At 40.2% G+C, this 13,513-nt stretch overlaps 1 protein-coding gene across 1 annotated transcript in view; it reads left to right on the top strand.

The window, feature by feature from the left end:
- Window positions 1-13,513, top strand: part of TRIM71 (tripartite motif containing 71) — a 59,705-nt gene that overhangs the window by 29,198 nt on the left and 16,994 nt on the right. Inside the window, exon 2 of the mRNA XM_083860801.1 lies at window positions 11,806-11,973. Coding sequence (XP_083716927.1) covers window positions 11,806-11,973 — 168 coding nt within the window. The remainder of the gene's footprint in view (window positions 1-11,805; window positions 11,974-13,513) is intronic.

Here is a 13,513-nt window from a genome sequence, read left to right as displayed (position 1 = left end):
TAGTGTTATTATCTGTAAGCACCTCACATCTGTCCTGCAGTTTGAAGGAGCAGGAGCCATGCTGTCAGTTTCCACTTACTTGAATATTCATCCTGGAAAGCTCATCACTTTCCACCATTCCCAAATCAGAAGGAAAGTAATCTGAAGTCTTCTCCATGAGGAAGAAAGAAGTCTGTTAGAATAGCACACTCTGCAGCTCTTAAATGTATGACAGAAATGCTGAAAGTACATTTTCAGGTATTAAAAAAAACCAAACCCACCCACCATCAACAAAGACCACTTAGGGGAACAGGGGCTTTAAACTTGTTAGTACCTGTATTTGTACCTATATTTTAGCCACTTGGAAGTAAGTATGTGGTGGGCAGGTAATTCATTCAAGGTTTCAAAATTTAGAGGTTTTGCTTTTGCTCTATTGTCAGAGAGGTAAAGGGGGATAAATAAAGACACACTTAAGTCCTGTTGGACAACTTCAGTTTTCATATAAATAAAGATTCTCTCACATTATGTTAATGGCTTGTTAACAAAAATTTTCTGTTCTTCGTTCTTTTATGCCAATGGAGAGAAAAAAATATTCTGTGCAAACATTTTTTGGACTTCCTGGAACAGCTCTTATTCTTAGATGTCTTTCCTTTATGATTTACAGTACCTTTTTCGGCTGTAACTACAGAGCTGTGTAATTATATGATAGATGGACAAGAATTTACTCATTCACTCACGAGGGATTAAAGAGTAACCTGCAGTAGTGTTTGTTACATGATTATTGAAATGCCCTGTGGCTGTTAAGACAGCTAGGTCTTCCAAAACAAACATTAAATACTGGAGTTCAGCTGGAAGTAATAGTGCACTAGCACCCATAGGATAACAATTGAATGAGGAGTCTTTCATAAAATGTGATTTGTATAATCCTCCTTAAAATTAAGAGGAGTTGTAACAAGTGTATTAATCTGGCAAATGCAGTCTGACATTCTATTACAAGCAGCCTAGCTTTGGTCCTCAAGAACAACATTGTTTCTCTGAATAAGATGTATTTGTACAGTGTATGTGCCAAACCCTATGCTGGGAGCAGACAATGATTATTTTTTACATCGATGGTACAATTTGATGGTGTTAGTTAAGGAAGCCTAAAATAATACACTTCCAGAAACTACTGCCTGGATTTGGAGCAAACCAATTTTGTCTTTTCTTTTAATGCCATCCAAATTTGGTTTTGCTTAATTAAGATTCCTCATTTATGAGGAATCCCAAATGAAACCTCAACATGTTGTAATTTTTTTTCCTGCTCTGAAACATGTGCACATAAGCTAGTAAAAATTTTACACTTGCATATTTTTGGTGTGTTAGTCTTTAAAAAGATGATGGTATAGGGATAGAACTCGAATGTTTTTTGAAGATACATTCTAAATGTTCATATTGGCTGTTTTGGTGAAGAAAGAAGTTTCCTTATATGCCCTATTCTATAAGGACTTCATGTGGGTATATAGTTCTTATAAAAATAGTGTTTGGGACAGAGTAAGGTAGAGGATGTAAAGTAAAGAACAGAGCCAATTCGGTGCTGCCTTTGTGCTTTCCAAAAAAGCTGTTCCACATAAGCAGTAACTAAAAACATTGCAGTATAAAACACTTGGAATGGGTTTATATATCAGTTTTCCCAGACAACCGTCTTGCCTGTATTTCCTAATAAAAGGCTATAGTTGGTCATATTCACTTTGACCTGAGTTTGATGTGCATATGGCACTGGTAGTAACTGGACTTGTTTAATAGGAAAGGATTGTTTCACAATTAAAGAAGAAAAAATTTAACAGTTCCTGCTGTGGGGGTTCAGTACCGTGGCTGTTCCTGTTACAGCTTTTCTCTGAAGACAGAGATTCAAGGCAGAAGTGGGAGGAACAGCAGAACTGTGCTGTTCCCTTTAGATACCGAGGCTGCAGTACCCAGAGCCCAGTGCTGGGGTGGGGAGGAGAGGAGAAAAGGATTCCACTTCCTACCCCTTCCCCAGTCTGCTTCACACCCTTTGCCAACTGGATAGTTTACCACTGAGAACTCAGGGAGGAATTCCTTCCTGTAGTATCCCAGGTGGTCGGCTTATGCCCTAATGGGTAAATTGCTTTTATTGTTATTTGCTTTTACTCCACATAAAAACCGAACCATAGCAATCCTATGGAAGTTTTAACTAAATTTAAACCTGAAAGGGGTATTTAATGTTTTGCATATGTAAAAGTCTAGTTCTCATTGCAGGCAGCCTAATCAACCTTCGGTAATTGCTGTGCTATTTCTGTGGGGATATTCATTCCCATAATACTGGGTATTATATATTATATATAATGCTCTCTGGAGAGCTGATACTGGAAAGCAGGGGAGGAGGGACAGTGTCTTGTTCAAGTTATGTGGATTGATTGTACTTACCAGGCTTTTACTCAAACTGGAGTTACCAGAGTCCAGTAGTGGTGGTGTTAGATATCAGAATCTTTAGCTCCACTTTGCTATAAATGTGTGCTAACAATCCTCTTTGTTAAAAGGGCTTTGAGATTTGTTGGTCTACAAGTCAATGCATTTTTCTTTCTTCCTAACACAAACATTCCTTTTTAAAAGTATAAGGAGAAGCTTTTAAAAAAATTATGTAGAGATGATGTAATGTTATTAAAATTACTTTAAACGAATAATCAGAGACAACCTCCCCAAATAATGTATGCACTTGAAGATTAAACATGTTGAGCTGGTCCGATGCCTACTGCTGGTCTTATGTTCGTGTTACTTCCATGTAAAAACGACTTTATCTAAAAATTATAATTTTTTTAAGCACTGTTCTCTACTAATTGTTTTGACTCTGGGTTCTTGTGCTTTTCCTCTATGGTTGTCAGTAAGGCCATATAAGCCAGGGGGAACAAGGAGACAATAAAGCTGCACAGTCAGCTCAGAATTGATACTTGCTTAGTTTTCTAGTACTTAGTTTTTCAGTATTCTCCAGCTTCTGCAGTTTGACTTAGAGGTTATTCATGTGGTGCTTCAACTGGAGGAGTTTTCAAATACATCCTTTCAATCTATTTTTTTCTTGTAACAAATGGGAACAAAACCCAACAACAACAAAAAAAGGAAAAAACAGCACGAGCCCCTCCCCCCCACCTCACATGAAATAAAATTTTTGAAAAACCCCTGAAGTAGAACCTATCACAAAGTTCTAATAGAGAAATCAGAACCTTATCTGGATGAATGTGTTCTTTCTTCTCGTACTCAGTTTTTCCCTAGCAGTTGGAACATTATGAATTTAAGATGTCTAGCTTGATGGGCTTTCTGACCCCCCAGAGAAGCCCTCTAACAATATTAATGGGAATCAGTTGCATCAAAGTGAATTTTGTTAGGTACTGGTGGATTGACTAGAGACTAGCTGTATGAGAAAATCAATCCTACTCAAGACATGTTTGTGTTGGGATCGGGGAAGTCTCTCTATCAAACTGCACATAACCCATCTGCTTAACATGTTTCTCAGTTGGTTTGTCCTCAGCATGAAGATTAGCTGCCCTTGAGTGAAATCTGGGAACTTAAAGGTTGTTTGTTTCACTTCCCACTCCCTTCCCCCATCAAGTAAAAAAAAAAAAAAGTTTTGTCTCCAGTATGTTAGGAGACAAAAACTTTTTATTTGTTTGCAAGACATAATGACATCCTTGCTGTCATATTTCCATGTGAAGATCAACAGTTGCCAAGGACCTGAACAGAGAAAGTGTTCTCTGCTGTGGTGTGGGAGCAATATGGATTTTGAGAGGTGAGGCCTGTACTGATGACAGTCGCAGAGATGACACAGGAGCCTTGTGCGTACCCTGTCTCTTAGTCCAACTCTGTCTGTGCATAGAAGGAAAAATTTCAAAAGCTCTTATTATTACCTTTGTGGGAAAGGGGAGAACATGTTACACAAGGAATTTGTAGAGATGTTAATGTTTGGTTCTCTCTAAAATACAAAACTCCTTGTGCAGTAGCAAAGAGGTTGTCCAACCTGTTGCTGTTTACAGCATCACTAAAATCACGGCCAAGCTTTGGATCAGAACTTGATCACTCTGGTTTTCAGAAAGCTGAAGAATTTACTGAGTCTCAGTGGAGGATTTGCAGGGACTCACAGCGGTGCCTTGGACAGATGGGCTTGAAAGTAGAACTGTCCTGACCCACTCTTGTCAGCTACCACAGCAGGCTATTTATTAGCTTGCATGCTTGAACTGTTGAATATTTAGATCCACCCACTGTCCCCTGTGCCAAGACCACCCTGCTGCTACTCATGTCATGCAGATTTGGCACAGAAGCTGCATTTAAACAGCTAATGAGTTGCATGTTGAAGGACAGGCTGGTCTCCCCTATTGAAATCCGTGAAAGAGCTGTGACTTATCTTGGGCTGAGTAATCTACTAGCTACTGATACCATTGCATCTTCCCCTAAACTGGCTACTTTACCTGCTTCAGTGTTGAAACAGCTGATGTGACTTTTTTAAAAACAAAATATAGATTTATTTTTTTTTTACTCCAGACAACTTATCTAAATGAAAATTGCTGAGTGTCGACTTGCCATCATGTAATAATTAAACAGTAGTCCACTGTGGGATAGTTATACCTGCATCACCTCAGTATTAACATTAAAATAGTATTAAGCCTTGCTTATCCATATTTAGGAAGAATTGGACCAGTGAGTTAAGTTGGAAGCAAGATACCCTTTCTAGTCCATCAATAACTGGAATTTCTGAGGTGGTGAGTTAGGTCGGCTGGCTGAGTTACTTTGCACCCAAGAGCTTTTAGAAAGTTACCTGATGAGATGGGCAAAGTCCAGTGACTGGTGTGTGGTGCTCCCTCCATAATCAGAGTGGATCAATGAGGGCGTAGTGCATCTGGCAGACGTGCTGCCAAGAGAAATGCTTGGAAAGCTACAGTGCCAGGTGAGTGCCTAGAACCAGAAGCTGCAGTCATCGCATGAAGTTTCATTTGTAAGATTTTAACTTAAAACGCAGAGGGTGCAATTTCATAGTAGGCTGCAGCCAGCCCTTAAAGCAGCTTTGTCAAAGGTGTGACTTCCTGTCTCCTGGCCCAGTTGGCAGCCTGTTGTCACATCATTCCAATGATCATGTGGCCTTCAGAGTGAAGTGGAACTTGATTGTCACTTCTACCTTCTATCCCAAATCCATTTAATTTTGCAAATGCTGTTTGTGTTGGCAAAGACAACTTAAATGGTCTCTGCTTCACTCCCAGCTGACTGTTAATACCTACTGGATGTTCTAAAAGTGATTAATGGGCTATGTGTCTTTCAAAAAACTTTGCTTTTAACCTGGATGGTTTGACTGACTCAGTACTGTCACCACTCTAAAATATGTAGCTGTTTTTACTGGCTTCATGACATCACAGGAGGATTGAAGAAGGTAAACATTAGTAATTTTAAGAGTATAGTAGTCGGTTTGATTTACCAGCCTGTTTAACTCAACTCCAGTTAGATACTGTTCTCTTCCAGTTAGAACTTGAGACGAGTGCTATCAATGAGAAGATTTACACTGGTTTCCAGCTGTGAGATTGGCAAAGTACCAGATAGTTGTCATCAAATGTCTCTATACCCTTAATTATGGATTCTTCCCCTTTCCTTGTGCTGGTCGTACTGATCTTCTGATCCCAGGTTCAGCTGATAAAAATAGTTTATTCAAAACCGGATTTTATGCTTTTTGTAAAGATACCCAAATCTTTTCACTGAGACTGTATCAGTAAAGGGAGGGAGATAGAAGTAAGGCAGGGGAGATTTAGGGCTTCCTCACAGAGTAGCTGTCAGTTTAACTGTGGAGTGAAATGACAGCCTTGAGCTGTGTGTGGTTTCACATTTGGGGTTTTATTTGTGAGCTTCCGTTCCCCTTCATGTGCTGGGCCAAGAGATACCTGTGTGGCTGAGAAACAAGGAGCAGAACCCACTGGAGCATGTGGGGAGGGAAAAGTACTAACAGTAGTGCTGGAAAAGAGGCGTGTGGAATTACAGCTTTATTTCCTATAAACAGACTTGCATGAGCCAAGTCATCTGTTAGCTGGGCTTTTATTATTCCAGATGGGGTAAGGAAATCAAGGTGAATTTAACAGAAGGGCTGAATGATCCTCTTGCACTTGATGAATTTCTAAATGGACCAAAACTCTTCTCCATTCATCCAAGCAGCAAAGGAAGGTAATAGTAAACTAATTTCAGTATTGCCACTTGGTACAGCTACCTGTGCATGATGCTGCATGCCCTGTGTAGGACAGGGCTGTAATACTTCAAAGTGTCAACACTTTTGTGGAAATTTTGTTATTAGAATATTGAGCTAAGTTCAAGAACTAACTCTCTTGTCTGCTGTGAAGACCTTTTGGGGTTGGTGTGCAATTTCCCATTACCACTGTATGTAGAGAGGAAGATTGGTGCTAAGCCAGTCTCTTCTGCTCCAGAGCATCAAGTTAAAATACAAGTTCTAGGAGCAATTTGGTCATTAGCTGGTATCTCTGAATGCCAAATGTTAAAGGTGTACGGGGAAATTACCTGTAGTTCTGATGTGTGACTTGCCCATGTCTTCAGTCTCTATATTAAATTTTGAATCAAAGTTCCTAAAATACTACTTTCATCATGGTGATAATCAAGTTAATTGTCACAAATTGCCATTGAGGTGGAAACTAAGGACCAGTTTCCTACAGAGTAGAAATATTACCTATTTTTGCTTAAACCTGCAACAATTATCTGTATCAAACTCTACACCACTCAGGAGGAGTAGTTCATTTGTATACTGTTTAAAAAAAAAAAAAAAAAAAAAAGGCACTGCATGCAGGGAAGCAGCTTTTTCTTCAGGAAGGGAGGAAACAAAAAAGAAAAAAAAAGAAAAAAACAACCCCACAGTGCTGAGGAAGTAGGACCAAAATTCCTTAGAAAATTGCTTTATACTAAACTCTGTCATCTAAGCCTTAACACACTACCTAACAAAGCCACTGGTGTTTGAGTTACTGTCAAGGGAACTTGATAATAAAACACCTTTAGTAATGGAAAACTTTAAACTTACAGTAAGAATTCTTTTAATCATAAAATCAACCTAAGGTAACTTACAAGTACCATACTGAAACTTTTCCAAAAGTAGAAACCAAGAGGCTACTGTTTTGTCTGTAGACTTTTTATATTGTTGGTTAAGATTACAGGGTAGCTTTTTAGAGCATCAGACTTGCATTTTAAAAATAATGTTGCATTATGTGTTGCTGCCTTGTACAAATTCTTAACACTGTAGGCTTAAATAAAATTCTTGCAAGATACTGAAATGTCATGACAGAAAACAAATTTTTAATGTGATTAGATTCCTCATGCTTTATTGTCCATTTGAATGCACATGTGCTCTGAAAATGAGAGAAATGAAGTGTTTGCAAGCTGGGAGGAGAAGGGCACCGTGAGTATTGCTGAAAGGACATTTATTTAAACACAGTGCAAGGATAAGCCTCCTCAGATGCTGTTTCTCCTGAATTCTACTCTGTCATGGTGCCTACTACATTCCATTGCTTTTGTCTGGGCTTGGTATTTGGGAAATTTTGGTGAGGGCTGGAAGGTGGGGGGGCACGCTGGAAGCTGGTCAGCAGTAAGGAGAGAAGGGCTGGTGTGGGAATTGTGGAGTGGGGTCAGGGTTTAACTTTAGTGGCCATTCATCAGATGATGATTGATTGCTGTGCAGTCCCGGGGGACGTTTAACAACATCTCTGCCCATCCCCCTGCCCCCTTTGAAAGCAGATGGACCAAAAAATGGGGAGAGCGACACCCAGGAATTCCTGCTGTTGTAAAATGTTTTTACGGTGCACTGTACAGCCTTTCCTGAAGCAATCACATTTATGGCCTTGCTGTTGTATTTCTTGGGCTGCTGTGGCTGTAAAAGATGAATAGCCCTGTAACATGGTTCACTGATTCTGTTTAAATTGAAGTAGGCTCCCTTTATTGTTTTGTGTCTAAAATTGTATGCCACCAATTCAGGAAATATTTCCTGTTTGGGAAATAATCAACCCATAGCTGATTTATTTTAAAATAAATCACTTTTAACTATCTCTAAAACTAGTCCTCTCTTCCTTCTGATTTCTCTCTTTGCTTAAGTCCAATGGAAATCCTAAAATACTAATTAATGTAGTAGAACAGTTAAAAAAAAGCAAGCTCCTAAAACGGCTTATTAATCTTTTTCCCCTTACTGGAGAGGGTGTTGTAGGGAACCGGTTTTTATTTTTAAAATTATGTTTTTACTTAATTACTTAATAATTACTACAGAAAGAAACAATTCATTAAATGCAATTTACACAGATTATAAATTTCTTTGAAAGGAGAAATCTGTCTTTGCTTTCATACTTCTTTCCTTGCTCCCCATCAGAGCATTTATGCGGTTTGGAAAAACCAGCAATGTTTGAAGATGTTAGCTTATAAACCAGTTTTTCCTATGTTTGGGTAAATAGTGAAATTAACAGGACAATAGTTAATTTACAGCTTGATTGATCTTTTGGCTGTATCAGCTCTGTCTCTTCAGATGAGGAGGGGAGGAAATTTTTAGGACTTTCCTATAGGTACTGGTTTTTTTGGTTTTGGTGGAGTGTTTTGTTTTGAGATGGTGTGGAATTTATTTTTTAACTGAGTGTAAGCTGGTGTCCACTAAGGAAAACTCAGTCTTACTCTTCCCTTCCCTCCTACTTCTCCTGCCCATCGACACTTCAAGACCAATCTTGTTATTTGTCCTGTAATGAGCAGGGAAGGAGCGTTGCAGTGCTGCAGTAGCAGTGAACTGAAATGTGGGGAGGCCGTCTCACATTGCCGAAACTGGGAGGAGGGGGGGGCTCTGCCAGCGCTTCTTGTGTGCTGTGTGTGCATCAGTTCTGAACTGAGAACACAGCTGTGCATTGTCCTACACCTAGCCTCGCTATGATCATTTTTTTTTTTTCTTTTCTTTTTCTTTTTCCCCAGGGAGTTGCTTGTTTGGGGGATGGGGGGAAAGGGGAGCTCTGGCTTCCCCCCACCCCCCTCTATTTAGAACAGCATAGAAACTTAATCTAGCAGTACGTGACCTTTGTGGCCGTGACCTAGGGACTGGGATGTGAGCAGGCTTGAGCTTAACAATAAACTCCTGGCTGTGGCTGCAAGCACAGGCAAGTTGGATGCTGTGCCCAAGCCCCATCAGCCCAGCTGGCACAACCCTGCCTCACTGTTGTGCCCTGCACAGCCAGAGACTGCCCAGCTTTATTCTCTGGGAGCATGTCCCCTTTGCTGGGTAGAGCTGATGTACATGTTGTTGGGTGCTCCTGACAAATGTGACCACAGGAGGAAAACTGCTCTTGTGCCCCTGCCAAATTTGGGGATTCTCTTGTAGTCTTTGTGCCCAGAAAGGAGTTTAGGGAGTTGTTAGTTCACCTTGAAGCTGACTCCTTCAGTGCTCTTCTGGTGGCTAGCTGGCTAGCTCCCCTCCACAGAGGGCAATAGGGATGGTGCATTTGTGATTTTCCCCTCTGTGTACCTAAGGTAAAGTGCAGTGACAGAGATCAGACCAGCATAACTACTTCTTTTTGCCCAATCTTGCTAACTCTTTTGCTCTCTGTTTTAAATCTAGATTGTTTTTACCTTTTTGTTTTGTTTGTTTGTTTGACTAAGAAATAAATAAGGCCTTATCAATGGCTCTATAGTATTTACCCAAGACCTTCTCTGCCATGTCCTGTGTAATCTGCCTTTTTTCCAAATGAGAATATGGCTCTTGTCATTCTTCATTCTAAATACAGGAGTGATGTTTCCCACCACATTTTGATGAGCGGCAAGAGGCACCTGAACAGTTTAAGCATGTTTTTTTTTCCTTTGGCTTAAATAGCTGGGTGACTCTTTTACCTAGAGGATACTGTTACCTTGCAGCAAGAGTGGACCAAGCTTTTGCTTCTGGTATTGATTGTTGTGGAGGACTAGTAATAGAATTAACTCGCTTCTGGTCTTCTGTTCATATGGTCACCATTTTCTTTTCAGCTGCACTGCTTGACTGAGGCCCCAAATCTCTGCTGTGTGTTTTTAAAGTATATCGGATTCATATGACTTAACTTGATACCTTGTCTTGGTTTTCATTTTCTCTCAACTTCTCAGTTGTTTAAGTGGAATTATTCAGCAACATGTAATAAACATTCCCTGTAATTTCAACAGAAAAATTACAGAACTTCATGTGCAAGTGAACATTGTATACATACTTGGACAACCGCAGTGTAAGGACAAGGATCCCTCTAGTTGAGGAAGATGATGTGTTTGAACAATGCATTTCAGACCTAAGGCATTTTTTTACTTTGAAAAAAGGGGAACTTGAGACACTGCTTGAGGATTTAGTATTTGAACAGAAGCAAACATAGGTCTGTCCCAGTTCCCCTACAGCAAAACTCAATTTCAGAAAAAAAAAAAAAAAAAAGGCAGGTTTTAGTAAAATCTGACATGTGCACACGAACACACACATGCGTCTCTGAGAAGTTAATCCATATACCACTTCAGCTGTTGCGCTTATAGGAGCTTAAAATGTCACTTTATGCAACCCAGGCAATTCAAGGGAATCACCTGTCCTGTCCTTCCCCTTGCTTTTGAGGGAGAAGGGAAAGGGGAATGTTATGCATCATATCACGAGCTGTTAGCTGGAGTCGGGAGTGGCTGGATGACAGCTGGGAGAAGACAGGCATATCAAACACTTGTCCAATCTTTGTTCTGCTCTTGCTCCTTTCTGTGAGGTAGGCTTCAAATATCTGGTGATGGAAAAGTTGTTTGTGGTATGAAACCTCGTGCCGTTGTACTGTCCATGGTAATACAGATTTTCTATTATTGCACAATAAGAAAAATAGTGTGTGTAGTTAAGAGCAAGACTTGAATACAGAACTTTCTTGTGTTGGAGTGTTCATTTGCATCTTTGGAAATAAAAACTTAAAGCTGATTTCTGCTTCCTTGTAAGAAAACAGGCTTCCAGGGAAGTTGCTATTTCTGTGTGTTACTTCCCTCTACTGGATGGAATGGGAGTGGCTACAGCTGATGAATGGGTCTGGCTTTCAAGGCTAACATCTTGGTCTAAGTTGTGATTTGAATATAGGGTTTGCAAGTGCTCTGTGAACAGAACAGGGATTTAGTGGTTACCCACAGGTCACCGTGGCATTCAAACACACTGATGGGAATGATAAAGTTCCAGTCTTGTTTTCTGACTTAAGCATCTCAAAGCTTCACTATCATAGAAAACACTGTCATAGCAAAGGTTTTTGCTTTGTTGATGGAAATGGCAAGGGGAGTTTTGCCTAATATTGTTGCTGTCCTGAACGTAAGGAATTTGCATATTTTGAAAAGAGAGGATGGTTCTTGGCATGCATGGTTGGTTTTCCCCTTGTGAGCAGTGAGTGTGCTGTGCTGGTGTTGCAGCTCTCCAGTGTGTTGATTATTGAATGGCCCACTTTAAGAGAATTTGGTGTTTGTATTTGCAGGAAAAATCTTCACCTGAAACTTAGATGCCATCTCCAATCTCTAAGTGTTGGCAGATGGCTTCCGCTCTTTAAGAGAAGCTGATGTGGACACTCTTCCTAGTATTGTATTGCAAAGAAAACAATGACACTTCCATCTAACTCTTAGGGCATGATTTGGAGTTTACTAGGAAGGATAGCTGTGGAGGAACTATTGTGAAGTCTTTGCCTATTGCTATTGCATCTAACCATCTCCTTTATAGTTGAGCTTTTGGAATTTTTTCTTTTTTTACACATCCTGGCTCTGTTTACTTTTCAGTTCTTCTTTATGTAGAGAGAAATACTTCATTTTGGTTTTTTCCCCCTCTGCTTCCAGGTACTGCATTTCTACTGTGATACCTGTTCTGTCCCCATATGTCGGGAATGTACCATGGGAAGACATGTGGGTCACAGCTTTATCTACCTCCAAGATGCCCTACAGGACTCCAGGACTCTCACCATTCAGCTCCTGGCAGATGCTCAGCAGGGACGACAGGCTATTCAAGTAAGATACTCCCAACCTGAGTACTTTATTTCCCCCTCCTTCTTCTCCCTCCTCTCCCCCCCAGCTTGTCTGTTACAGGGCAAGGTGTCAAGGCAAAAAGCTCTCTGCTTCTGCTGTCAGTCTTCTCGCCCCTTCTGTTTTCTCAGATCTCTGACAGAAGTGGCGATGGAGCTGAAAATAAAGTGCTGTTGTATGAGTTTTGCATTCTTGCAGCATAATCCTGTCATGTAAATCGCAATATATATGAAGTTCTCTACAACTGCACTTGAGTGTGAAGCATTTCAAGAAAGCTCAGATCTTATGTGGCAGTGCCAAACCTGGTTTTGTTTTTATAACTGAGACTTTCTGAGCATCTTCCTGACTGTATAGCTTCTAGCACTCTGCGTACCTTTGACTTGTTATGTCTTCAGTGTTGCCACCAAATACAAAATACTAATCAGCTGCTGGATTGGTGTGAAATTCTTTAACCTGCATGTGCAGAGGATCTAGAGCTATCTCCACGTGAAGATGGCTCTGCGCACACAGATGCACAGTCTGCTTATTACTTTGCTCTACCTCAGCTGTATTTTATAGCACAAATATAAATACCTGGCAAGGGATGGAATGAAGGTAGCACAGTGCTTCAAATTAGAGAAGGATTTTTTTTTTTTTTTGAGTAAACATTTGTAGACTGTCATGGATAGGGAGTTAACTTACTTTCCAAATTGGCTGAGCTTTCCTGGCACACATGCAAGGTATAAACAATAATTAAAATAACCCAAAGCTCATTGTCTTCCCTTTGCTGCTTGTTTCTGGTAAATGAGGGAATTAAGCTTGTTCTGTGAGACAAGAGCAACTAATTAGTCTCTCATTAACTCTTTGCCAGTGGAATGATAATAGTTTATGTTGGTGTAGATAGTAATCAGTTGTTGACATTTTCTTTCAGCTTCAAATGTTAACTTGTTACACCAGCACAGTAAACAAGTTTTTGGAGCTGGATGGCTAACTTTAAACTCCAGCTTCAGGCAGAATCCTGAAAAACAGAGTTTTCCAAGATTTGTTTTAAACTTCTGTTTGTTATAGAGCTCTTCAGCAGTATCCATACTTCTCACACATCCCCCAAAATGACAAGAAGGAAGGAATTACAGTAGTTTAAAGATTGTCACTGGTGCAGTGTTCTGAATTTCTCCAGGCTGTCCTAGACAAGGGCTTGCCTGTTAGTAATTAAATTACTGCTTTTGACCTCCAGGGCTCTTAATCATCTAACTGGTACAGCTAAATCATTTAAGGACTGTTTTTTGGAGTAGAAACTAGCAGGAGACCATGGAGTGCCACTCTGCTGCTATTGCATGAATGCGTTTGTGCCTGATTTTCTTCCCACTGAGTTTACTTTGCTCATTCCTCCCTTATCTTTTTCTGGCTTTTATGCTGAAGGCTCCTGCCATTTTGGTGAGCTGACTGTTACTTGATGGTGCAGGTAAAAGTTGCATGGTGGTCATGGCTATGCTCATGTAACTTGAACAAGCAGCTCTACTGAACTTAGCTCATGCAGCTTTGCTCT

Source organism: Zosterops lateralis (assembly GCF_965231275.1).
Source record: "Zosterops lateralis genome assembly, chromosome: 1".
Lineage (NCBI taxonomy): Eukaryota > Metazoa > Chordata > Aves > Passeriformes > Zosteropidae > Zosterops > Zosterops lateralis.
This window is presented reverse-complemented; position numbering and strand designations above follow the sequence as displayed.